Source organism: Poecilia formosa, unplaced genomic scaffold (genome assembly GCF_000485575.1).
Source record: "Poecilia formosa unplaced genomic scaffold, Poecilia_formosa-5.1.2 Scaffold42, whole genome shotgun sequence".
NCBI lineage: Eukaryota > Metazoa > Chordata > Actinopteri > Cyprinodontiformes > Poeciliidae > Poecilia > Poecilia formosa.
The window spans coordinates 1,163,727-1,190,723 of record NW_006799981.1 but is presented as its reverse complement, the minus strand read 5'-3'; the positions used below and the strand labels follow the sequence as shown (position 1 = coordinate 1,190,723).

At 38.0% G+C, this 26,997-nt stretch overlaps 1 protein-coding gene across 4 annotated transcripts in view; it reads left to right on the top strand.

Annotated features, from left to right (window-relative positions):
• The window catches only part of ate1 (arginyltransferase 1), a 54,469-nt gene that overhangs the window by 4,396 nt on the left and 23,076 nt on the right, over nucleotides 1–26,997 (top strand). For 2 of the 4 annotated variants that reach the window (XM_016671206.1, XM_016671207.1), the window contains exons 3-10: nucleotides 569–631; nucleotides 2,003–2,106; nucleotides 2,230–2,466; nucleotides 6,288–6,484; nucleotides 9,836–9,964; nucleotides 11,893–12,021; nucleotides 18,178–18,210; nucleotides 22,751–22,932. In XM_016671206.1, coding sequence (XP_016526692.1) covers nucleotides 569–631; nucleotides 2,003–2,106; nucleotides 2,230–2,466; nucleotides 6,288–6,484; nucleotides 9,836–9,964; nucleotides 11,893–12,021; nucleotides 18,178–18,210; nucleotides 22,751–22,932 — 1,074 coding nt within the window. The remainder of the gene's footprint in view (nucleotides 1–568; nucleotides 632–2,002; nucleotides 2,107–2,229; nucleotides 2,467–6,287; nucleotides 6,485–9,835; nucleotides 9,965–11,892; nucleotides 12,022–18,177; nucleotides 18,211–22,750; nucleotides 22,933–26,997) is intronic. The other 2 variants (XM_007551448.2, XM_007551447.2) reach the window with 2 other exon arrangements.

Genomic DNA, 26,997 nt, shown 5'->3' with positions numbered 1-26,997 from the left:
CATTTTCAGAATTTTTCTGAGGTTAGAAACTCATTTGCCAAAAAAGAAGCAGAAGTCGACTATAATTGAAGGTGTAAATGTTGGAGATGCACATTTGGATATTTCTGGGTATACACACAGGAGATAATCTGATATGAAAAAAAAACGGGATCTACCCCTTATGCTTTGGGAAAAAAAACAGATGCTCATCTCCTAAATTTACTACTTTAATCGTAGAGGAATTCTGTTCAATTTGTTGTAAATGTCTGATTTTATGTATCTTGTTTCTTTATTTTGCTTTTCATGTTTTACCTTGGTAATTTGATTTTGTTTTCTTTTGGTTGATGTCTTGTTATTTTCTCTTTAGTCTAAGTAGTATCTATTTTTCAATGTACACCATGACCATCCACTGTGGTTCATAATTTAGGCATAAGCTTGAATTTGACTCTTTTGCTCTTTTTGCCTGAGATGGACGATCCAGTCAGTAATCTGAATGCTTGTCTTCTCCTTTCACCTGCTATTCTGACATATCAGTGTAAAGTCTTTAAATAGAGAAGAATGACTTTAACAGTAAAGTTTTGTTTTTCAGAAGTGGGAAATATGTTTACAAGCCCATAATGAAGAAGACATGCTGTCCTCAGTATACCATCAGGTAATTCTTTTCGTTAAGCATTCACATTATGATGCACTACTCTGGTAAATATTTGCGTTACAAATATTTACCGATCCAGAGAACAGCTGGAATCAAGGAATGAATTTCATCTAAATTTGGGGTTTTAATAATTTTGTTTGCCAAAAGACAAAACAAGAATTGTTTGCAAATATTTAAATTTGTTGTGGATTTGCTATGATCCATGAAGGATGAAAATTATAGGGTCAAATTTATACATACACTGCCAACTATTTTTCAGTTGTGTCTCTAAAAAACTGCACCTCTGGATGTTTAGATGCTTTTTTTTGGCATAATTATTAAATTGTCTTTTTTTTTCTTGGCCCAAACTAAGTTTTTAATCATAGTCTGTTTTGGGCTGGGTATTCCAGGACGTTAATGTTTGCACCTCTTTATCCATTCAGAAGCTAGTTTTAAGGTTGTCGATTTCTTGTGGTGTTGAAAAAATTTTGAGACAGCCACAGTTTTTCACTATTCCTTACCCTTTTTGTGATGCCACTACCACTGGCTAGCCAAACAGACCCTCAGCATGACGCTACCAGTGCCGTGTCTGAAAGTTGAACAGTGTTCCAAAGTCTAAAAGCTTGACTTTCCCAAACATTATTCTTTTCACTGAGCTCAATCTTCATTTCATCGTTAAAGACTCTCATTAAAAGTTTCTCCAGAAGGCTTTTAGCTTGTTCATGTGGCCTTTTACAAATTTCACACGAGCTTTAAAGTTTGGAGGGGCGGCTTGTTTGTTGGGTTAGTACACTCTGTCCATGGCAAAAGTGACTTGACTGTGGAAAATGACTTTGTTGTTCCCTATTATTTGGGGTTGACAATTTGGATCAGATGGTTGAAAAGTAGACCCATTTGCATGTTCCAGCTGGATAATAAGGCCAAACACACATCAGATGTGGTTTTGCAATAAATAAATCAGGCTAACATTAAGCTCAAGAGTTGCTCAAACCTCAGCCTATACAAAACTGTATCGGCTACACTAAAAAGCCTTGTCAATGCAAGGAAACCAAGCCATTGAAATGAGCGCTGCCATTGTTCTACTATTCAGCCGACTTTATGATGACTGCATGTTATATATTTATTTATTTTAGTTTAGCCACGACTTGCTAAGGGATGTTGAAATTTCTTGTGTTTATATTTGGGCCTCAGTGTGTAATGATGACAATGTGTAGATAAGAGAAAGTCTACCAGACATTAAACTTGGGCACTAAGTTATTTATTTTAAAACCACTAAAGAAATACACCAGTAAAAGCACAAACTGACATTTATACTTATGATGTTAATCTTGGAGAGGAACTGTCCACCCAAACTGAAAATTTCTAACTTTATTTGATCTTTTCTGCCTCAAGGTGTCATGCACTGAATTTCCAGCCTTCTAAATCTCATAAGAAAATCCTGAAGAAAATGAACAAATATATTTCTAAAGGAGACCTGCCTGCAGCTCAGGAGGATGGTAAGAAGGTTGCTCCTGCATGCACAGAAAATGTTTTGTAAATGTATGAAAAACATTGGGGTTACTGGTTCTGGGTTTGTAGTACACGCTAGTTGCATAAATGTTTTGTTTTATGTCCTACAGGGGAACCAATGGATTCTGTCTGCGAAGATGCTGGTCCACGGGAACCTACTAAAGTCTGTCAGTCAGATTTAAAAGTTGTTGCTAGCGCAGATATTAAAGATGAAATACCAAACCGTTCCGCTGCTGAAGAAGTTCAGAAAAACTCGGTGGGTTCTACAGCTGGAAGCTCAGAAAATTCCCAGAATGATTCAGCTTCTGTCTCAGAAGGGGGAACAGATGCCAAAGCTCCTAACCCAGGTAAGAAAAAGATGCATAGCTCTTTTTAAACAAACATAATTCCCATGAGCCAAACTTTTACAATTTTAAGTTGATAGTAATTGAGGGCCACAAAATAATAGATTTTTTTTAAACTAAAATTTCCCCCCAAAATTGTTAAATGTTTTGTTTTTATTTGCACAACATTTTCATAAAATGAAGAAGTCTGATTTCCATAGAAAGCTGAACTGTAGATTATTGTAGATCTGAAACATAAAATCTGGGAGGTTTGTCTTGTTTAAAAATCAAAAACAAACAGCTACAAAGCATCCTTAATGATGAGTGTTTTTTCTGTTATCTTTGGATCTGAGCAACATTTATAGCATATAGATCAAAAGCATTTGCTTTATTTAGTGGAGTTTACTAAAAGGATGCATCATGTCAGTCCATGAATGAGGGTCACTGAATGTTTGTGGTCCCGTTTATGATTAAATTTAATGAAATGAGTACTTTGTGTTGTACCTTTGATATTTATGAGACTTTATTTTGGCTACATCTTTTTCAAAAGGCAGTGAAATTTTCACTGTAAGATTTATCTGCATCAACCTCCAACCTTAAGCTGGAAAAACAAGTTTGTGCCATTTTTGTATTGCAGTGGACGCCCACATAAAATCACTTTGAGGGCCACAAATGGCCCCCAGGCAGCACTTTGGACACCTCTCTTATAAAGCATTAAAATGTAAGAAAATCTTCATGTTCTGTAGCTTTTTCTAGCCATTATGGACTCCTGCTGTGCCGTTGTTCTGCAATATTTTATTTCCACTGCCTTCCAGAAGGTGTCACTGTTCACCAAGCTGCCCCTCTCTGCAGCAGTTTGGACGCAGTTGAGCTCTCCCCTTCGTTATTAGGAGATTGTCTGACTTGGACTTGTTTTTCATATTCCTCTCGTCACTTGGCCAGCACAGGATATCCTCATAGCCAGCTTTCTGTAATGAATCAACAATTCTCAAGTGGGGGAGATAATAAACTCCCTCTAGATACAGGAAGTAGAACTTTCGTTTCCAAAAACTTAATGAGAGCAGCTCCCAACGCAGGGGCAGGATGGTTCTGAACAAGCTGAGCTTTTCGCAGACATAAACATTCAGTGAGAAATTGCAGCAGTGGCAGTGCTGTTGTTCCACTATGCCTGTGTCAGCACCAGTCTTCTCTGAGCTACAGTGTCAGGAATAACAAGCCTTTTCAGCAAAGCGGAAACAGGAGGATTTACTGCCCACCCCGCTACCCCTACATTTACCTCCAACAGAAAACACCTGGTCATATATTTCCTCAGCTTTTATTACTAGAGGCTTTATACCTTTAGGGAGGATCCAGTTCCAGGTTGAGAAAACACGACTTCCCATACCTTAAATGCAGACAGGGGTCTCAAAGGAATGAGCCAATACAGAAATGTAAGATTGTCCTGTTTTAATTACTGTAGAAAGTTTCTTAGGTAGACAGAAAATGACTCACACTTGGGTTTTAAGCAGAAACCCAAGTGTGAGTTTTAGTAACTCTGACATTGGACAACCTGGATCATCTTTCCAGTTTACATACAAAACAGCTGTATTTGAATTACATTTACACTTTACAATCAGTGTATCTTGTTTAATTTCCTTCAAAATGGACGATGACTATCCCAGATTTTATGAAGTGTTAACTGCAGGACTGAAAACATCCGTCTTGAACAGGAAGTAATCTGCCAGAGTTTATCTTCACTGCAGCTGTATTCTTTATCCTCAGGAGTAAACATGTCTCTGTGTGATATTAAGAAGGAAAGTATCTGTTATTGATGAGGGTGTAGCGAAACAAGATTTGTGCACTGACAACTTCGGTTCAATTGGATCAGAAACAGGCAGCGTAAAGATGCGCTTCAAGATTCAGCAACCCACCAAACAAGCAATCATTTGCTCTTCAGAAGACAGCATCTGCTTTAAAGTAGGAACTAAACTGCCTCTTCTTCATGACATCATCAGAGGGGAAAGCTCGTCAGTGGGCTGATGTTGGCAGCTGGCAGCGGTGCAAGCAGGATACGACTATCACTTCCTTATTGCTCCAAACAGGATGTGGGGGTGTAAACTGTTGACATGGGATGCCCGGAGTCCTACAGAGCTTGGCAGGAGCCCAAGACGTTGTAGTGGTGGGGACGGAAAAGGGGGGGGGACACATAGAAAGAAAACAGTTTGTGTGCATGAAAAACAAAACTGTTTCCATTAGCTTTCTTCCTGTAAGGGATAAACTCATTTTAGTTATGATGACTTCTGCTTCTTAGTAAATACTACATACCTGGTAACCATCTGGACTTTATTTGCCCATTCTTTATTGCTTTATAACAGTTCAGAAGCTGCAACAATGTCCACAACACATAAAACAGCCCGATGTTCAGATATTCAGCACAGTTTTAGGCTGAAACCAGAGATGCACAGATCAATTGACTCCGTTCAGTTTAGTTTAATTATATGGTGCCAATTCACAACATGTCACTTGACATGTCATCTTAAGTCACTTTTTAAAAGTTAATTTGATCTTAGTTATTAAGTTCAAGTTTAAGTATCAAGTTTAGTTAATTCATCAGAAATGTTTTCTGTCTATGGAAACTTGGGATATTGCATTGAGTCACTGACTTGCAGCAATCCCTCCTTCAGACAGAGCAGACGAACAAAAAGGAAACGGAATCACAGATCCAAGATTACTTTCTGTTAGAGAAAAAGTAAGAAGTAAAAGAGAAATACAGCTAAAGAAATTAGTTTTTAGCCAGTTTTCAAACGTGTAGCTAAATAGAACAACAAACTAAATGCAGCTTCTATGAACAGAGGGAAAAAAGTAAAACATTTAAATGACAGCAAATGCAAAAATTGGAGAGTACTAGGAGAATGCAGCGTAGTTATAGTTTTTCTCTTTAAAATTATAACGAGTTCCTGTAGAGCAGAGCTTTACTACAATTTTATCTAAAAAGAAAATGTTGACCGACTTGAGATTTTAAACTGTTTTTTAGCACCTTGCTAGTAGTTAGCTTGTTTAGCTATTGTAACTTGAAACAGCAGCCTCACTGAGTATTCGCTACAGGTCGTAACTCTTGTCTTAACACTGAGATTTCCTTAAAGCTTGCCAACATTTCCAAATCCAAGATGTTCAAGATGTTCCATGAACAGAGGTTGAAAGCTCAACATGCTTAAAAAGAGCAGTTGCTGAACTCTCACTTCGTTAAATAATGGAAGCCTAAATTAACAGTCAACATGCTGTTTCCTATTAAGTAGCCGCCACACCTCACTGACACAGAAAATAGGCAACTTTGACTCTGCTTCACTTGGTGGCAACTTCAACATGGAAGAGTGCTGCTGTGGATGGCAGCTATGACTGGAAAATCTAGATTTTTTTCTTTTGTGTGTGTGTTTCCACTCAGTTACCAGTCAGAATCGGTCAAGCTGAAAGTCACCCACTTCTTTAGAAATGCTTTTGTGTCACTTTTTAGAGTGATAAATGTCAATGAGTTTGTTTTGCATTTGTTCTTGATGATTTGTTACTTTTGGAAATATTTTAGCATGCTTCATGTTGTCAGGTTCTGTTTAAGTGGTTTCTAGATTTTACAGGTCTAGAAGAAATTAGGTCTTAGCTTTTTACATTAAGTGAAATCCTCTTTTGAAAACTCTGTTCTGCAGATATCCATGAAATTTTTGCCTGACACTGAAAGTAATTCAGAAATAGAAGAAATCTGTATGAAGCAAATCCTTTCCCACAATCACCTGAATCTGCTCATCAGACTAATTCCAGTTCTAGTCTCATACTCCAGTTTTGTTTTGACAGTCATTCTTCCTCTTCTGGCACAGGGTTGGGAGCAGATCCTAGCCGTCCGCCCAGCAGAAAGGCCAAAGATTTAAGAAAGGAGCGTCGTCTTCAGAAAGACCAGAAAAGACAACATGGTGCTGGAGTCTTGCCACCAAAGCCTGCCCATACTAACCAACCCAAAACACTGGAGGAGTTCATCAACGAGTCTTTAGAGGACAGCTCCTCTGATCGCCTTGAGGTGAGCAGAGTTTTTAAAGCGGCCTGTTTTTGTAACTTGGCTTTATTTTGCGTAAAGAAATGACATTCTTTGGTTAAAGCCTCTTCCTCGACCACAGTGACTTCACCGTGTGTTTATTTGCGCGGAAGCAATAGCTGAGTGGAAAAAGCAGATCTTCCTAGATCGAATTCAACAAAACGACAGGCACACCACAGAGACCGATGAAACTTTAGATGACATTGAAACCACAGTATTTAGCAGAACCATGAAGCAAAGACATGGAAATAAACTTTCAGGAGGAAGCATGTTGATGTAGAATGATGGCTGGCAATGGCTTCTGACCGAGGTTGGTAGCATAACGTCAGTTTTGGTCTGAAGCAGATTTAGAGCCAGATGCTGCAGCGAAGCAGGCAGTGAGACCATTTCCCAATCAATGCATCTATATTGGATTCATCTGTTAGCCTGCATTAATCATGTAATTTCACTAAATGAATGTGCAAGGTTAGGCTTCTCAAATGAAGGTTAATTAAAGGCGTTAGGGAGGCTTTTACATGGTCAATACTGCAGTATAAATCAGATGTAGTGAAGCAATATTAGATTTCTTTCTTTAAAATTAAATACGCTTTTAATCAATTTAACTGATTTTTCTGGATCTGTGACTCATTTTAGTGCTTTTCAACTAACTTTGACCTTGAAGAGTTATTTGTATTAATGTTTAAATTTTCCTTTTTCAAGGAGTGATGACAAGGAAGGCAAAATAAAAAAAGTCTCCAGAAAATTTATCAAAGTTTTTTTTGGCAGCGATTGTTCTACTGTGAAATAATGTGAATTTGACTTGAGGCTTTTAAGTCTAATAGTAACAAGGAATGTGGAGGACACTGTTTGAAAAATAAATCTTGAGAAAGAATAGGAAGTTGATATCATTGCTTTTATTTATGCGTTTGGTTTTAAGTCCATAACAAACTGAAAGCATCTGGAGGACTAATATATAGATTTACAATCAGCCTATCTGTTGTTTTCAGGTCTTAAAAGTCGGTGCGGTTTTATTTTCCACCACTAGGGGTCAGTATAGCAACATCAGAGATGTTTTAGCTTCTGAAGGAAACTGTGGAACATTCCACAGCATTATCATCAGAGCCGCCACTATCTTTGGAGTTTAATCACTTTTGATAAATCTCTCTTTGATCATTCATAGCTGGGCTTTTTCTGCAATATGTACACAAAACGTCAGTTTCACTTTAGCATAAATGATACTGTAAAATAAAGCCTCTCCCTGTCAGTAAAGTCAATTTTGAATGATAATAATAAATGTTTAGGATTATGTGAGTCAAGGATGTAGTTAATTATATGGCTTCTATGTCCAGTAGACTCGGTGTTTTGGTTTGGCTACAAGGTGAAGATGGCAAGTGTTCACATGAGAAAGTCGGTATTCTATCCAAGCCAAACAAACCTCAAGTTCAGTTTTGGATCCTGTTCTTCTCAGATATTCATATGGCAACATCTCTCTGGCCAACAAAAGCTTCCAAACAAAGAGGCGCTTAATTAAAAAGGGGAGCCACAAGTTGAGAAAGCAACACTCAGACACGTCTCTTTCCAAAAACCTTGTCCTGATTTTCTTTTTCTTTTCTATTTAGTCTAATTCTTAGCTCTCCAATAATTTTGATTAAACAAAAAAATAGGCTGTGGATGTTAGCATATCATAGACTGTTAAAAAATATTACTCATTGTTTGGCAACTTCTTTTATGGAGGTTATAAGTCCTGCATTAGGGTCTTATCCCACTGAAGCTTTAAAACAGAACATTATGTTCATGTATTTTATCTGTTTGAGACTTATAAGATTGTGCTTTCTGTTGCAGAGCGCTCCTACCCCAAAGCATGCTCCACTTTAGGATCTATTATACTGGGACCAGATTTTAAAATGATTATCCATTCTGATTTGAAAGTGCTTCTTGTGGAAACAAATATAATTGAAAATGTGGTGTATTATTTGGAGTTCCCTATAAAATGCTCGTTTTAAACCAAATTGCTCATCTCAACCAGTTATTTAAAGAACATTAGTTTGAAAGTTTTACTGGATTAACTTCCATTTTATGACTATGGGTCTATGAACAAAATAAGATTATTATGTCTCTATTATTGGGTTGAGTTGATATGTTTTGGCATCATAACTTTAATAGCCTCAATTGAGCCTCTTTAACATAAAAACATTGTAAAATGCACCTTTTAAAAATTTTTATTTGACTCATGGTAGTTATTTTGATGTTGATTGTTATTTTTTTAGGACACTGTAAACCTCTATTTTGAAAGAGGCTATATAAGTAGCTTTTCACATATTTGTTTACCATACTTTAATACATTTACAGCGAAACATGATCAGACAATTCATTCTTATTGTTAAAGTAACTGCCTTTCCTTAATCGTTTTAGTTTTGAATTTAGAAATATAACATTAGATACAGCATAAATTCACTTGATGTTCGTCAACTTATTAGTAAGCAGTTAGTCGCATGCCGTTGTCAGTTTCATACAAACACATTTTGATTTCAGTCAAAACTGAACAACATGGTGAAGTCACTGAGTTGAGCTCATGCTTTTTTTTTTCTATTTATGATTTTCTGTCATGTACAGTCTGGTTGAAAAGAAAGCCCTCCCCCTTCATCAGTTCTGGATGTATGTAGTACAATTAGGCAAACCACATTCATTGGGTTGATCATGTAACTGAGTTATAGAGAGACTGTATTGGTGTTTAATGCCATGTAAACATTCTACTTTTTCTCCAAGTTCTATCTGCCCACAGTTAAATGGAAATGTTTATGATTATTTGTTTGGCAGTTGCTTTTAACCAAAGCAACTTAAAAATGAGGAAATGTATAGAACTACATCAAAAGCTGATTAATCAATGAGTTGTTGGAAAACAGAGAGTTAACACACTAATGATGGAACAACACTTCAGTGAGCTGTTCTTCAGGGAAACTATTGATAATATCAAGATATGTTTTGGCATAGAAGTCAGATTTTGTCAGAAATGCACAGCAAAAAACCCTTCATGTTACAGCATAAAAAATGTATTATGCTCTGGAATTTAAAGAGGAGGGGGTTGCTTTCTTTTTACAATGACTGTACAAAAAGCGACTACATTGCAATTTTCTATTTTGAATGTGAAATGCTTTAATTCGACATTATAACTGTTGAATTAGCTATGAAAGATGTGCCAAGTCTGCTACTTGTAACTGTTCACTCAAACTTTCCCTGCTTTTTTTTATTTTTAATTGTCCTTTATTGCTTTTTAATAACCTCTCATGTTTTTTTTTCCATCACTCTTTATTTTTCTGTGTGGATGTTAACCCTTGTCTGCTGATATTCTTTTTGAAGGTGAGGCTAGTGCGCTCCAATCCCCCTAGCCCGCAGTTCAAAGCCTCTTTCGACGCCTCCTACCAGGTGTACAAACTCTACCAGATGGCCATTCACAAGGATCCTCCTGACAAACCCTCCGAGAGCCAGGTCAGCGGGTGGTGGGCATAGGTCAACCCTCATCTACCCAGAGATGGAGGGGCAGGGAGGGTTTGGCAGTTTCAGCGATACATCTGAAGCTCCTTTCTAGATTTATCTTTTGGTATTAACATATTAGAAGTTCAGATCTGTCAAATTATTAAAATGTAAAGTAAGTTTAGTACAATTAATTAATTTAAATTTGAAAAGGTGAAATCAACAAAATAAAAAAAATAAAAAACCTTTTCTAGAAATTCTAACTGAAAAATAAAAAAAAATTTGTGAGAGGAAAGACAAGTTTTTAGGGGAATAATAACCTGAACACAAAAAACTGTTTTAAATGTGGATTTTGCTAATAGAAAAAAGAGCTATCCAAGCCAACCTTGCCCTATGTAAAAGTATAATAAATCCCCTGGTTGTTTCACAAATTCAGTTACCCACAAAAGCTGAGCTCAAATTCATTTACCACACCCACTGCCCGCCCCGCAGATTTGCCAGGACTCTTCTGGAAAAAGAGGTTTTTAACCTCAAAGGGACTTTCCTGGTTAAATAAAGTTTAAATAAAAATAAAATGAAAAGAATCGAGAAATAAATAAACAATATAAAGTTTAAGGAAATTCAAGAACTGATGAGACATTTTTTGATATGTGGAAAGGATTACAAAGCAATTAAGAAGACGAGACTCCAGAAAACAGTGGAACATTAAACAATGTGTATATTAGGACTTCTCAAAATTACTCTGACAACATATTAGCACCACATGCAGGAGGTCACATATAAACTTAGAACAACATATTAAGCTCTGCAGGCTTCACCTGCCTCCATTAAAATCAGCATTCATGATTCAACAACAATAAAGAGACCAAAAATGTTGTCCATTGGAGAGTTCAAAGGTGCAGGCGCTTCAGGTTCTTCAGGACCTGGTTGAATTGCAGTAACTGATGAATCCATGAATTGGTTTTAGGTTATGCAGCTTGACAGTGATCCAAAGTGCACCAACTAGACCAAAGGTTGAAAGGATTTGGAGTGACCTACTTAAAGTTAAATCTGATGGAGATGCGGCAGCATGCCCTTTAACAGGCTGTTCCTGCTCAAACAACCTTAACAGGGGCTGAAATTAAACACTGTAAATGAGAATGGGCCAAAATTCCTCTACTGCCACGTAAACAACAAATTGCTAGTTATTACAAACCAGGGGGTGGCACAAGCAGTTAATGTTTAGCAGGGAAGTTGTTGGCACACAACCAGGTTGGTTTGGATACAGTTTTTACTCAATAAATTAAATAATATTTTAACAAAAAAAACAAAAAAAAACAATCATTGTTGAGAGTGGTGTTTGTCTAAATGTGTTTCTGTATGAGGGTAGTAACTTAAAAACTCTTAAACTTTGTGCCTTTATTCAATAGTCCTTTGTATCCAAACTACAATCAGGTTTTAATTTCTTTGCGAGTGCATCTACACTTACCCTGGTGTTTTTTGATGGTCATTATGGGGGTCTCTGGTATTAAAGAAGAGGATGTTTCAGTCTGTCTGCTGTGATCTCTCCAAAAATTTTTGCTCTCCTGGACCATCGACACCGTATGCGTCACGGGTTTCTCCGAGCGATTTGAGTGAAAAACTGAGTAGTGCACTAGCCTCATCCTCAAGTTTCTCATCAGTCTCTTAGAATTTGATTTCAAGCTTCGGTAGAAGTTTGCCTTGTGCAAAACTTGCTAACTAAAATGCGTCTAACTGCATAACCACCTTGCTCAATCACTAAGACACTGTTGCCTATCTAAAGATACCAAAGCGCTTGTTTGCTAACTGTGCATCCCTTCATCCTTGTTTGTTTGTTTGTTTTGTAACGTCTTTCCTAATTGTTCATCGTCTTCAAATTTATTGTCAATCCTCATAAACCCCAAACCCCTCCACCTTGTCTCCTCCGCGCCTTGTGCTTGAAGGTGAGGCTAGTGCCGGTGAACTTTGAGGACCCCCAGTTCTCTGCGTCGTATCAACAATCGGCGGCGCTGTACGCCCGCTACCAGATGGCCATTCATGGTGATGATCCAAGTGAATGTAGAGAGAGTGAGGTACTGCATGTATAATATCCCTCACCTAATTGGAGGTTACTGTGGATGCTTCTAACAGTATCCTGCTGCTTCATTTTTATTTTCACTTGTATTTCATTGTAGATTGTTGGTATAAACAGGCACTTTAATTAGGGCCAACTATGGACAGAATTATATTAGCCATGAGAAGTTCAGTCTTTGCTGACAAGATGGTAATAAGAAGGTTAGAGACTTTACCTTCAGCACTTTCTTGCAGATATCACACCAAAAAAATGTTTACAAATCAATGAATTTATTAATCTCTTAATCTTGAAACGTACTTTAACCTCAGGCAATTTATCATTAAAATGGGATTTAAAAAATCCCTATGTTTGGTATAGGAGTGTCTGGTGAATAACCTCTAGGTTGATCTGGCATGAGGTTTGGTAGAGTTCCACATAATCATCCTTTGCTGCCTTTGTACGCCTGATCTTCTTGGGATGTTTTTTTTTTTCCAGTTTTTGTCTTGGTAAGGTTTATCAATCTACACTTCTATGTTTGTGATGGTAGGAGAGTGATGGCGTTTTCAGCATCACTCTCAAACAACCAGTTGACATGTAAATATAGACTAATGGTTTCTCTGAACACCATAGATTTTTTTTAATATAAATATTTTTTTGCTGTCTTTACCTTCCTACTCTCTTTACAAGACATTGATTATTTATTAATAGTTTATGCTGATATGAGTTACTGAAAAAACTTCTAAGTTTAAATTAGAACACTGTTTCAATTTCATTTAATTTGAAGGTGTTTTAAGTGGAACTAATAATTGTAACATATAATGTTGTTAAAAATAATAATTTCCTAACATTTGACATTTTTCCCCACTGCAAAAATGTACCCAAATCCAAAGTTGTACTTTTGTATTTTGTGTGTGTGTGTGTGTGTGTGTGTGTGTGTGTGTGTGTGTGTGTGTTATGACGCTACTAAGTAAAATCTAAATTTTTGTTGAGACTTCTACAAATATTTATCAGGGACAATAAATGTGGCTGACACTTAATAAACAGTTCAAGCTTCAGTCAATATATTTCTAAAGCTTAGATATAATTAAGACACAGAAAACCATATTGTGACTTATTTGGTGTGTAAGTTGCAATATAATTTATTTCTGTGTAAAATTATTCTAAAAGCTTGTCCAAGATGCAGAAATCCCATCCAACCTAAGTGGGCCTTTTATCCCTCTAGGGTGGAAAAACAACCTTCTCCACCCTTTTGCCAACAGGCTGCGGTAAATATACAAAATTCTACAACTTGTAAAAGTAAGGTAATTAATAAATAATGAAGGCTGTCAGACTGGGCAGACCGTGTCAGATTCCTGTCTGGTGCCATAGCACTAACTCTATTAAAAGGTAGCATGTGTGAATAGCTGCAGCTTGATATATATGTAACATAAAGGTGTGGAACTGCATAAGTGACTCTGCTCCCTGGAGGTTTTTTGCACAGATTTTTTTAAAATTGGTTTTCCATGTTGAATATGTTCTGCATATAGAGGTTTATAAAGTATGTGGTGAATTATGGTTGGGTTAATTTCGCTTTAAAGAAAACCTATTCATTTATAAGCCTGAGGTGTAGCTTTTATAGGGGACTATTCATTCATTCTGTTTACGTAATATTGACCCACTTTCAGTGGGACGTGTAGAGGTTTTAAGGTGTGTTTGCACTGCAGGAATATTTTTCCAAGAATATTCCTGCAGTTCTTTCATCTGCAGGAACCAGGTCCGAACTAGGTTAGTGAAATAAATTTATGACAGAGATTGGCCCTGTTAGGAAGGTTGTATTTCAGTATAAACCAAGGATGGAGTTTTGTGGTGGTACTTTGCTTAGCATTTTTTAGTTCTTGGACATTCCCAGTATTTTGTTTCAGTATTCTATCATTTTAAGTCTTTGAAAACTTTTTTTTAATGCAGTACCAGTAACTGGTTGATTTGCAAATGCAGCATTTAAAGCTACTCAGTCAAGTTGGACATAATTGTTTTGAAGTGTTTGCATTCTACTATATCAATAATATAAGATAATATTGGTGAAAATATTGAATAAACCAATAATTGATGTGTGGACTTCTAATTACTCTGTGGAGGTGAAGAAAGTAAAACTATCTCAAAGCCATTTTTAGAAATTTCAAATGTTGCTGTTAGAATATTTTTATGAGTCTGTGTTTTTTGATTATGAAATAAGTTTTAAATAGAAGCAACAAATGCTGCTGCAAGTGCATGCATGTGTTTTGTTGTTCTATGGGATGTGTTTTGCATGTTAATACAAATCTAATGCTGCTTTCCTAAGGTCACTGCAGAAACGGCAAAGGCAGAGCTTCAGATTCGTGTTTGCAAGTCGTCCTGCTGTAAAACTGGAATGTAACAAATAAGACAAACTAAAACAAAACAGACTGTAAGAATAAAATGCTGGATTAACATGCAAACCTGCTGTTTTCCTCTGCGAGCTCTGTTATTAATTTGTACAGTTTGATCCGTTGTGGTTGCCACTAAAAGCGATTGTTTTGTTTTTTACAATATTTTACAAAATCTGCAGATATTATTTTTGGACTCATCAAAGTCTTAAGTTTTTTCTTTGTTTCTTTTGTTTTTTTTTTTTTTTTTTTTTCCTTGGGGGTTCTTCGGGTTTTTTTTGCGTTTTGGAAATTGTTGGCATTTTTTCCCGTTTTTTTTTTTGTTTGTTTTATTCACGAGTAAAAAAGTGGGTAAATAATCCAAATCTATCTGCCATAGAGTTGCATTTTCAGTCTTGTTAAAATAGACAGAGAATTCTGGTAATTGGAGTCTGGAAAAGTTGGCATAAAACAAATCTTTATATTTTCCACACTGCCTTTTGATAACCGCTCAGCCCTCTTCTTGCTTGCTTAGTATTTATTGTTGCATTGATCTCATTTTGTCCAATGTCTTTGGTTACAATTAATATGGTTCTGAGCCAGTCGACAATAAAAAAAACTGTGTTCGTGCTGAGTGAAGTTAACCCTACCCAAAAGTTTTCGATCTTTAGAGATTATAAGGTCCTAACAGGGGGAAGTGCTTTGTTTGTATAAGGATGTATGCATTTCCTGGCAAAGCATGACTTGAAAATAGCCAAAAAAATTTCCTCTTCATCTAATTTTAGTTTCCTGACAGAATTGAAGCACATACCAGCAATTATTCAGATAGGCATGCACGCACACATTAAATCAAACAGTAAGTTGCTTAATGGTCTTAACTGTTTCAGTGAGTCGTGACTCTCAGTACCTGCACATGTGGGAATCATTGTCAGAAAAACAAATCCTGCTACATCTGCATTTGATGTAAACAAAAACTCCTGAAATAATGTCTGGGGAGGATTTGGAAAAATTAGTAAAATAACAAATGGAAAAAAAAAAAAACTATTTGCAGCATCTTGGTGCACAGTAAGAGCATTCAGCAGAACTCAGCAACCAAGTTTCCACTGTAACTCTACACTGGTTTGTTTTTACCACTCTCTGAGCTTTGCATGATTATTACAAGTCTCTGTAACTTATTTGTATATACGTTAAGCAAAGCTGTAACCAAAGAGAACAAAATATTAACAGATTGTACAAGCATAACTAGTTGTTCTACCTATGCCTGCACATAACTCGTACAGGCATATTGTCACTTATAAGTGCAGCAGTTTGACTGTGCAAAGATCACACTGATGAGAGAGGTTGAAGTAGCAATTAGGCTGAAGCAGATGTGTTTGTTTAAATGTACTGGATGTGTGCAAGAACACAACTGTGTGTGCTTGCAATGGCTGCTTGCGAGCCTTAATTGTACACAGATGGGTGTTTACTGTAAGAAAGGGAGAGTTGAGGAGGAAGAGATGGACTCCATGTGTGGATGCACATGAGGATGTTCCATCTGCAGCTTCATGGCTTGACTTTGTATCTGATCAGAGAAAAAAAAGTTGGTGCTATTGAAGTTATGCAGAAATCCTTCTTTTCTTCCTCCATGCCAGTTGACTTTGCCTTTGCATAAACTTCATGTCTTGCAGTGGCTGTGACAGTGTGGATTTGCATATCTGGGTTAACCTTGCAGGTGGTGTAAGGAGGAGGAGGAGAGACTGAGAAAAAGTGTTCAGAGCTGAGGCACATTCCACATATCCATTTGGATGCATTAAAAATTTTAAATGCATAGTTAACATTTAGGTTGTGGCTTACTAAACGGGACAGTATTCAACCACAAGTAAATTTTTGGTATTTCTGTCTCACTCACACACATACAACAGCCAGTAATTTTGCAAGGCCCCAATAAATGATGTCATCTAATAACTGCAGCTGTTTTTCTGTTGGTAAACCAGCTGTTTTCCCCCCAGTTTTAACAAATGTTTTATTTGTGCCTTTCAGCTATACTGCACATTGGAAGTTTTACAGTTAGTAATTTGACTGGCAGAGCCAGGAGAGGAAAATTGCACTTTACTGGCATCTTGATGAGCTCTTCTGCACATCAGCAAAGCTGACTCAATAGAATTAGTTTCCACAAGTCAAAAAATAGTTGTTTGGAGCATTTTTTCTATGAGTACTGCTCTTATTAGATTTGTAGGCACATTATTAAAGCACCAGTTAATTCCACTGTTTAATAATGTGACAAATATGCCAATGACTTTTCATGGGTAACATATTTGGTAAACTAATGTGCAGTAAACTCAGGTTGTAATCATATTTGTCTTATATTTAAGCAGTCTCTTTCATTTGTTCATGTCTTTTTAATGTGGTACACATTAAAGTTGTGTGTTAAGGCACTGTGTAGCATTTTTAGTTTCACCTTTGCTTCTCACACTTTAAATGGCTTTTAAAACTTACTTTGAAGGTGAAAGGATTTAGTTTGTTGCGGTTTGTAGTTTATGCCTGTGGAGTTTGGAATAGTCAAAGTGTATTGTTGTAGTTTTGGAAATATTCCAGCTATAAAAAAAACAAAACAAAAAAAAAACAAAAAACAAAAACCGTTGGCTTACAGTATTCTTGCGGTATCTGGGACAGCAGGAGACTTAAACCTGTGATTAGTTTAGCTAATGACTGTTTGACTTCTTGGATTCATTCATGTATAGAACATTGAAGTTGCAGCCCAAGATGATTGAGGGCTATTAATTGTGGATAAAGAAACAAGCGAGCAACGGCACAAAAAGACACTCGGTCAACAGAGTTGCACACTAAATTTTTCAAATTACTGCATGTATAGGAAGTAGCAGTATTTAAATTTGCACAGAATGTGCTTCATTCCTTCATGTATGGACCAATGTGAAATGATGGAAAACTGTGACAATAGCATAAGCTCTTAGCAGTAAGTAATACAGTTTGTTTAATGTCATTGGTGCTCCCAACAACTGTGGCTGACAAATGGAGGAATGCTCTCTCTTTTGGAAGAGTAGGGGCTTTGGCAGTAAATAAACTTAGTCATTATGTAACCTCTTAGTGTGTGAAACAGCTTTGGACAATATGAAACCCAGCATAAATTATGTCTCCTGTTTTAAAACTCTTATCTGCAGCCTCTGAGTCCATGTGTTTTTATATTTTTCTAGTTGTTTTTGTGAGACCTGCTCCACACACATCAAACTTTAGATTATGAAATAAGCAAATAAAAGTCACGCATGTGTTTGTGAAATGGAGTGTGACGGTATAAAAGTGAAAACTGTCCATCACTGCTATATTTCTAGTTTTGGAACGGATAATCTTGAAGGAGGCAGAGTTTGTTTTCCTGCCCAAAGGCCAACACTACTGTAAACACACCACTCTCAATTCCCCAGCTAAAAAGAAGCACAGGAAATATTATAGATAATAGACCAGAGATGCTTATTTCCAAACGCAGAGACCCCCACTGTAATTGATATCTGCTGTGCATTTTAACGTACATTGAGAGATGGACTTCTGACGTTGGCAGCACTGCTTATTTTAGCTGTCATTGTGTCCTCTCCTAGACTGCAAGCCTTGGCTGAAAGGGTAAATGTTTTCATTTGTGTAAATAAAGGCTTCTTTTATGCCTGTGCAGAAAGGCTCTGTGACGGCTAAGCCAGGAGAAAATGGAAACAGATAAACAATATAAGAAGGCAAAGGAGATGTGTATGGTTTTCATTTGTGCCTATTGAAAAGAGTTGGTGACCCAGATAACTAACAGTTTCTATCTTCTCTCTCCGTTCCCTCCACAGTTCCGGAGATTTCTTTGTGATTCACCACTTGAGGTATGTATTTTCTTTAACTTGTTGACAGTTAAACAAAACCTTTTTCAAAATGTTTGTGTTTGTCCATATGTGTTATCTGGAAGGATTTGCTCCAAGATTACGGGCTTTTTATGGCCTTACAAATCTCAATTAAAAAACAGAAATATCCTAATGAAAACAACTGTTCACCAGTTTTCCTGCTCTACCACATATGTGCCCTTTGCTTGCTCTCTCCTGATGAGCCTTCAGCTGGATTGAGTGGGGTTAAGATATTCAAGAAGGGGGATTCTTTTGCATATTTGGGGGAAACTGAGAAATGTGGTCTCCAGATTGCACAAGTACTACTGCACTCAATTTGAGGACCCCAGAGTAGATTCTGTGAAATGTAGCTCCAATTTACTTCCTGAACTTAGCCTATTTGCAGATTTTTTTCATAGAGCATGTTTAAAGTATTTGAAAGAAAATGGAGCTTGAGGAGCTGAAATACCTTGCCAAAATGCAATGACACTTCACACACGTGTGGCTTGTGTTTGTAAAGCACCTAAGCCATTCATTTTTTGTGTTTCTCCTGATTGTCGGTATCCCCAAGAGCGGAGATAAGGAAGTCCATGAATGTTAGCTTCTGCTGTAGTGCCAAGGCATTTTCCACTGTCTATCTTAATGCATTTTAAGGTATATTTGTTGTTTGAACTATTAAAATAGGCTGTTATTAGTATTCTTATGTGTGGGTCTCAAGTATATGAGGGTTTTAGCCAAATATGTTATAGTTGGAAATACTAGCAGTCTACTGTAGTTGGCAAGAATATAATATTAATTTAGGGCTTTTGAAGACACATTTGAATGGTTCTTCTCCCTGTGTCTGTGGAATTAATATACCACAGACAACTTTAAGGACTTTAAAAAATTCGAACTGAATCTAAAACTTTGAGTTTATGATGAATTTTCTCTAATCCAAAGGGAAAAAGTATAAACACACCCTCAAATATACACACCCAACTCACGTACTTATATCAATATCATTTAGCAAGTTGCAGAGTAACCACACCCTACATTTGGTTTCTACATTTGAAAGTCTCACCTCAGTTCTTTCAAATATGCTTGTAATTGTGACCAAGAAGCTCAATATTTACGCACCGAAAAGATCCCATGCCTGATTCTAAGGTGAATGTATGATTAAAGACTTACTCATTTTTAAAGGTAGCTATTTAGGTTATTAAAATAAAGGAAAATAACTAAAAGGCACTTAGTTTTAACCTTCTGTGTTTTCACTGCGGGGTATGAACACACCACAGACCCGGTGAGCTTCGTCATTCAGAAACACCAGTGGCCCTGTTGGGCCAGGACAATTACATCAACAATTAGACCCCAAGACGGGTACTTATTTGAGCCATTTTAATGGGTTTGACGTCCAGAAGCACATTCAAACAGACGGACACAAACACAGTCACTCCGTTTTGTCCCGTGTGGCCCCTCAGGTCTTCACTAATGAACATCATTAGTGTTTATAGGAAACAAGCTTTTATCACCTCGTCAAAGCTGGCGACCAGGCACTCTGAATTACACAGCTCAGCACACATACACATACGTGTTCACGCGGTGGCATGCTGCCCAACACATTTTTCTGCCTGGACTGTCTCCTCCCCTCCAAACGGCCATCTCCTTTTCATTTCGCCTCCTCTTGCACAACTTGGTTTTATTACTTTCGACGATCTCCTTCTCCGTCTCCTCCTGTTTCTCTCCAAGTGTTGAATTATCATGCATAAAAATCTGCACTGCTCTGCGTGTTGTTCTCCATCTGTCTCTAATCTGAGAGCTATTAGAGCACACACACATACACACAGACGCTCGCCACATGGACCTCCAAACCGTGTGGTTCAGCTCGCATGTAAACCTGCATCTCTAAAAGTGTTTGCAAAAACTGCACAGCTATAAATGCAGCTGCAGCTGCCTGACCTGTGTTTATTTGTTGCTGTGTTTCATTTATTCTGAATTGCAGAGGATTCATGGTAAAATCCAGGTAGAGTAGTTAACCGCACCTGGATCTTTCCTTCCTCTCTTTTCGCAGCACATTTACATTAGTGCCATGAGAGGAACAGTGGCAACTCTCAGATATAATGAGGAGTAGTCATGCTGAGTTTTGCGAAGCTGGAGGTGGCTTGAATTTTATAAGCTGGACTGAACTCAAACTTCTGCATTATGTGCTCCCTTTCTTAAGCTTTTTCTTAATTTGTCTGTCTGAGCACTTAGTACTATGGTTGGTAGATGATTCATCACATTCTCAGTGGTTTGTTCTGTGAGATCCTCTGTGTTTTTGTGGAACTTTTGTGGGGCCTGGCCTGAAACCCCATTGAGAAATAAAATAATTGACTGTATTTGAAGTAAGAAATTAGCTCCACAAGATCTTTGAAAAACATACATCCTACCCTGTATGAAAAAAAGAAAAGAAAATTAAATATGGAAACATTTGCAAGTTATGACCCTACTTTCTGGAACATAAAAATTCAAATATCTAAAAGTAAAATTTCCGTCTTATTGGTTTATGTTAAAGCTGTATGCTTTGACATACTCCATTGAATTTAAACATACAGCTTTTTGTGTATTTGAGAATTGAGTGAAATTTCATAGGAAGGCGATGGCCAGGCTGATTGTAAATAAAGATGAAGTCGATACTAAGCATTGTAACTGCACAGAGCTGAATTAAGTGCTATCACTATCAAAGTTTTTTAAATTAGTTTTGTTCACTAAACGTTACTTCAGAAACAATCAAAAGGTTGAAACCATCATGGTGTTCACCCACCTCTTCGCTCTCAGCTCTGCATGCTGCCCACATGTCCTTGTGTTTCAGCCATATGTGAGCGATTTGGGGCTACTGGGAAAGGTGGCAGGTGGTTTGAAGTGTTCAAGGGAATGTTGAGATTGTTGTCACAGTGGCAAGGACATGACCATTAAGCTGTCGTCTGAGGTGGCACGCAGGTCAGTCAGACGAGATCTGAAGTGGACGGTGCATGAGTATTCATAACATTCAGGCTCCGACAGGCGTGTGTACTCCAGGTGGGGTAAAACAAAACCGTTTGTGTTATTTTCCATTACTTAGAGCTTGTAAATGACCGAGTGGGGCCTCTGACAAAGACTCCAGTGTTTTTGCAGTAACTGGTAGATGGAAATAACAAGCTGCTCTATAAACAGATAGTTGTGTCTGACTCTGGTGTGAATGGTGTTATAAAGGTGATCAGACCCGTGTCTGATTTTGAGTGACCGGCTACATCTAAGAAAACCATCAGCCCTGCTGGGAGTGTGTATTTCAGGCTGTGTGCCTTGTTTCTGTTTGGTCAGGTTTAATTTGCTCAGAATGCGGCCCCAGCGGATCCCCGGATTACTCAGCCAGCTCTCTCTGTGTTGTGATAACTGGCAGTGTCTGCCGCTTAACTGCGTCCAGATGAATGTTGGCTCAGGAGCAGGATCCTGTTACTAGTGCACCGAAGAAAGACGCGCGCACACACACACATACATAAATACTCCAACTTAACATGACTTTTAACCCTAACCCCAAGCCTCTGGTCTTAAGCTGCAGGGATAAAAGCGCAAAAGTAGTTTGATTGAAAAACCCAGCATGCAGATTCTTATGAGAAACAGTGTGTCTGTGAAAAACGTAAGCGTTTTGTTAATAGGATAGACTCGAGCTCACGGGTGCACACCTACACCCACATTCTTCGGTGCCACATGGAATGAGCGAACGCAGATATATAGTAGAAAGCTTGGCAGCACGCCACAACCGCTTGGTGGAATGGGTTTTGCTCACGCAGGTTCTTTTATTAAAAAGTCCTCTCCTGGAGAGTTTCTGTGGTCAGTCCTTCACGTCACCCAGCCGCAACCCCTCCTTGCTCCAGCTTTCACTCCACATTTGGGAACCATTAGCAGGCTAAATGGGAGGCTACTGTACACACCCACTCATAATGCACAAGACTTGGCCGAGAAATACAGCAGTTATAATACACCATTATACAGATGTGTGAATATCCATTTAAGATTTACACTGGAGCTTTGTTTTTTAGATTTTGCTGCATTATAACCACAGAATTCAGTGTGTTTTGGTGGTTTTAATATAGTGAACATAGACAATCTCAGTACACATGCAGCTTGTGAATGGCATCATAAAGACCACACCAGGCAGGTCAGGTCAAGTTGTGGAAAATTCAAAGTAGGGTTAGGTTGTCAATATCCTAAGCCTTCAATATCTCAATGGGAAGATTATGGCTCAGCTGCAGACCTACAAATATGAGCAAAGAGAGCATCAACCAGAGAAGCAACCATGGTAACTTGGGAGGAGCTGCAGAGATTCACAGCTCAGAATGAATTATTTGTAACTTGACAGTTATCGTTACTATTTGCACATTCCTAAACAAGCCACTTTTGAAACATGGTGGCATTTTTATGTTATGTGGATGCTTTTCTTCAGCAAGAACCGACGGAGGTTCATTTTCTATCAGGTCAATGACTCTAATTATTTCCATTAATTTATTCCTTTCCTTTGTTCCTGTTTTTGTTATTATTATTTCTCCAGGCAGAACATTCTCCAGATGGACCGGAGATGGGATACGGCTCCTTCCACCAACAGTACTGGCTGGATGGACGCATCGTAGCCGTGGGAGTGATTGACATCTTGCCTACATGTGTGTCTTCTGTCTACCTCTACTACCACCCAGACTTTACATCGCTGTCTTTAGGGTCCTACTCTGCTCTCAGGTTAGTAATTCCTGGGCAACAGAGAGATCTTTGCCTCCGGAGGAGAAACTAAACACCGGCCGTTGTAGACGATTAACTCCTTTTGTTGATCTCTCCACTGCATCTCAACTGAATTTTTTTCTTTCTGTATTTGATCTGTTGAACTGTTTCCCACATCATAGGCTCTGTTATGCTTTAGGTAAAACAAAAAAAAAAAAAAAAAGACCCTTTCTTCAGAGTTGATTGGTTGCGGCAGTGCTCTGCTTGTGGTTCAGCTGACGACAGGTCTCTCCTCCAAGCTGAAATATAAGAATGCAATCACACCCTATAGGCACACACATCCTGCATTTCCTGTAAGATGTAATTCAATAATGTGAGAAAGACTTTTTTAAATATTTATCCTCAGAGGTCGAAGACATAGGTATGTGTGCGTCATTTTCAGGTGTTGCAGTGCGAGCTGTGGGTGTCTGGGTGTAGGTACAAATGTAATCTTGCACTAAATCAGCACAGCAGAGGTCAAAATATTTGCTGCTGCCTGAATAGAGGGAACTCCCTGGTCATCCTAAGCTCACAGTCTCCCATCACTTATTATTTTAAGAGCCTGAGTCTAAGAGTAACACAGACAGCTCTGTGTGGAGGAGGGAGCCAGCGGGACTGAAATCCTCCCCCTTGTTTACAGACACGAGAGTCTGAGCTTTTGATCTGCTCTGGACACTCGAGTCTGCTTGGCGTACAGACTGTGTCTACAACCTGCTGCACAGAATTTACATGTTCTCCAAAGCACTTTCTACTAATTAAAGTCTAATTAAGTATGTTCTGGAGGAAGCCCATGCGCACACACTCATTCTCTGTTAGCCCATTAGTGTACTGTACATTAGTACTTCATCTGTACATTGCAGAGGTTGTTCTTCCTTTTTCTCTGTCACTAATTTTCTTTATTTTAGGGGTTTAACACTGATAATCCATCAGTTTAATAAAATCCTCCATCTTTGGAGAAGCCATTGATCTGCTTCTCAGATCAATGGCTTCTCACACCCATTGATCTGCTGAGAGAAGATCAATGGCTGTGACAGTGGCTGATTGTCCCTTCTGACAGTCAGCCACAGTGTCACATTCCCAGTCTAGTGGATGCATAAGAAGAGTGACTTGCTAAAGTATTCATACCACCTTGAACTTTTTGACATTACCACCAATTTGATTGTACTTCATGTGATAGACCAACAAAAAGTGGCAAAAAGGGAAAATAATTCTAGATTTGCAGTTCTTTGTATATACAAAACTGAAAAGTGTGGTGTGATTTTTTACTATTCAGCCCCATGACTAAATATGCACAGGATATGCAGCATTAGCTTTTTCCACCCATTTGACTGGAACGTTGGTCTCATCTGATCAGAGAAGGGCCTTCTTTATGTTTGTTGAGTCAAGTTAATGGCTTAAGGAAATTAAAACGTTTTTTTCTTGCCACTCTTCCACAGGGGTCAGATTTGTGAAATGTGTGTCTAATATTTATTCCAGTGACAGATTCTTCACCTGAGCTGTGGATCTCTGCAGCTGCTTCATAGTTACCATTGACTGTTTCTGTGTCTGATCCACTTCTTTCCCTCCTTTCAGATTAGGTGGATTTTCAGTAGTGCCATAGTCTTTTCCATTTTCACATGACAGGTTAGGAGTGCTCTGACTCTGAGAGATGCGTTTACTAATAAGGTAACATCTTGAGGCAAGTAATATCAAGCTTTTGGGTAAAGAGGGTGAAAAACGTGTGTAAAACACTTTATAGTGTGGAATCTGTGCAGTCACAGTAATTGTTATCCAGCTGTTGTAATACTGTCCGACTCAGCATTTAAAAGTCGCTAAATGTGTTTGTAAAAGAAAATGCTTATTTATTCTGTAATTATATTCTGTATCAGCTGTGCTCTTGTTCATTTGATCTTTTGCATTTTTTTTTACATGTAATTCAGTTGTGAAACAGAAGGGGGGGACACTGAGACCTTTCATGCATACAAGCTTTGCTTACTATATCCCAGGCCTAATGCACACAGAGAAGAGCAGAAACAAAAAGTCCCTTATTGAGGTTCTTGTGGCATGAAACAGTGCTGTATTTTAAAAGACATGGCATTTTAAAGCAAAATTCACATTTTAAAACTAAATTTAAAACGGCTTCCATTTGGGTAAAACAACTATGTGATATACTGACTCCAGTGTAATTACTGATATGTTTATAATAGCCTCTGTGTGCTTTCCAAGTTCTCTTTTCTCGCTTTATGATCCAGATTCAGCAAGCAGATAAATTATATTTCATAGTTTTCAGAAGGAAATGCTTTTGCATGCACTGCAGATCTGCAGCCAGCTCCTCGTGGTATGCACTGTTTTAGGCCCTTTGTGTGTATATGCACATCAGTATGAGGGAAGCTGTGCAAAAGCAGAGGCCTTGATAATTGGCTTGTGCTGGAGTGTCAGATGGCTGAAGAGGGGATAATGGCAGACTCAAGCTGCTGCCATGGGGCTGGAGGCGGGGGTGTGAAGGCCTCAAGTAAAGGGGGAAACATGGCTTTTTGTGAATGGGCGCCTCCCCTCTCTTGACCCCCCTCCTCTAATTCAGGCCTGCCGGGCCCTTTTGTAGTAAGAGGATGGGAACCCAGGAACCTGGCAGAAAGCGGGTGACCTTCTATCACCTCGCTCTCGCTGCCTCTCTTCTCCATCCCTTTCTCTTTCTTGACCCTCCTCCTTTATATTCTCCTCCTGCTCTCTCACTCCCTGTGTCTCCCCCTCCTTTCTCTCTGGCTTCCTTTGTCCCAACTCTTATTTTTCAGTGCATCTATTTTATTTTAAGGCCTCGTTCTCTGTCTCTTAAGCATCATAAGAAAGGGAGCTCTCCCCCTTTCTTTCAGTGGGTGAAGCACAGAACACTGGAAGGAAGAGAGAAACAAAAAAGGGAGCAAAAAGAGAAGCTTGAATTTAGGTATGGAAGAGGAGAAGAAATGGCTAAAGGAAAGGGGGAAAAGACTTTGAGTAAAAGGATGCAATTAAGGAGGAAGCTATTGTGGAAAAATAAAGCAGGCAAGACATTTACTGTATTTAAAAGCGGTGCATAAATCCTGCAGATTCTTAATCTTTATTCTACGCACTCTCTTCAGTTCCTTTTCTCCACCTGAGGGGTTAACGCTGGCGGAGGAAGGGCGGTTGTTTTTCCATGATGAGATGAGTCCAAGAAAAGCAATGGGTGTTTACTTCCTGAGCTTTGGTACTGGTCAAAGCTGCTAGAACCACTTTGGTTTTCTAATTTCTTCGATATACAAATGCTTCATAGATTAATTTTTAAGAAAATGTCATTTTTCTTTCTTAATAATTGGGGTACACTAAGGTGTAGAACAATTAAATGTATTTTTCTTGCTTCTCAAATGTACATAAAAACAATAATGCAGTTATTCATACAGTTTTTTTTTTTTTTTACTTTACCGGTTTATTTCTGGAGAGGCAAATGTGAAGTAGGGGTTATATCACACTTGAATATTTATAGCATGAGCTAATTTGCAGTTCATGTCCCTAGTTGGGCTTTTGGTTACATAAAACGCAGCAAAATTTATACAAGGTTTAAAATGCAAATATAAACAGTAAAAACAGAACATTCATCAGGATTAATGCAAAGCAAGTTGGTATTAAATTGCCATGAAATTCAATAAGAGATGCTTGTGACTTTTCATGACTTAATATTTGGTCCTTTTTAAGAAACTGTTTCAGATTCAATCCAAATGGAGGCAGTAAAAGTTTTAATTTTACAAGTCCACCTGTTGTCCCAGACCGTTTGTACATAACGCCATCTTACAATTCTCACTTGATATTCCGTGTGTTGCTGAACCAGTAAGGCAGACCAAAGGTTCATGGAACAACTGAGGAACTTGTCATAAAAAAACATTTAAAATAGTTTGAAATTTGAAAATTTAATGAAAATGTCAAAATTTGTTGACAGTGATATGATTCAATAGGCTTCCTAACCAAGATCCAAATCTCTCAATTACATTTCATCTCTTGTAGCTTAATCGTTGCAGATGTTTCTTTTGAACAAGAGGTTCAACTGTATTTTAAGTG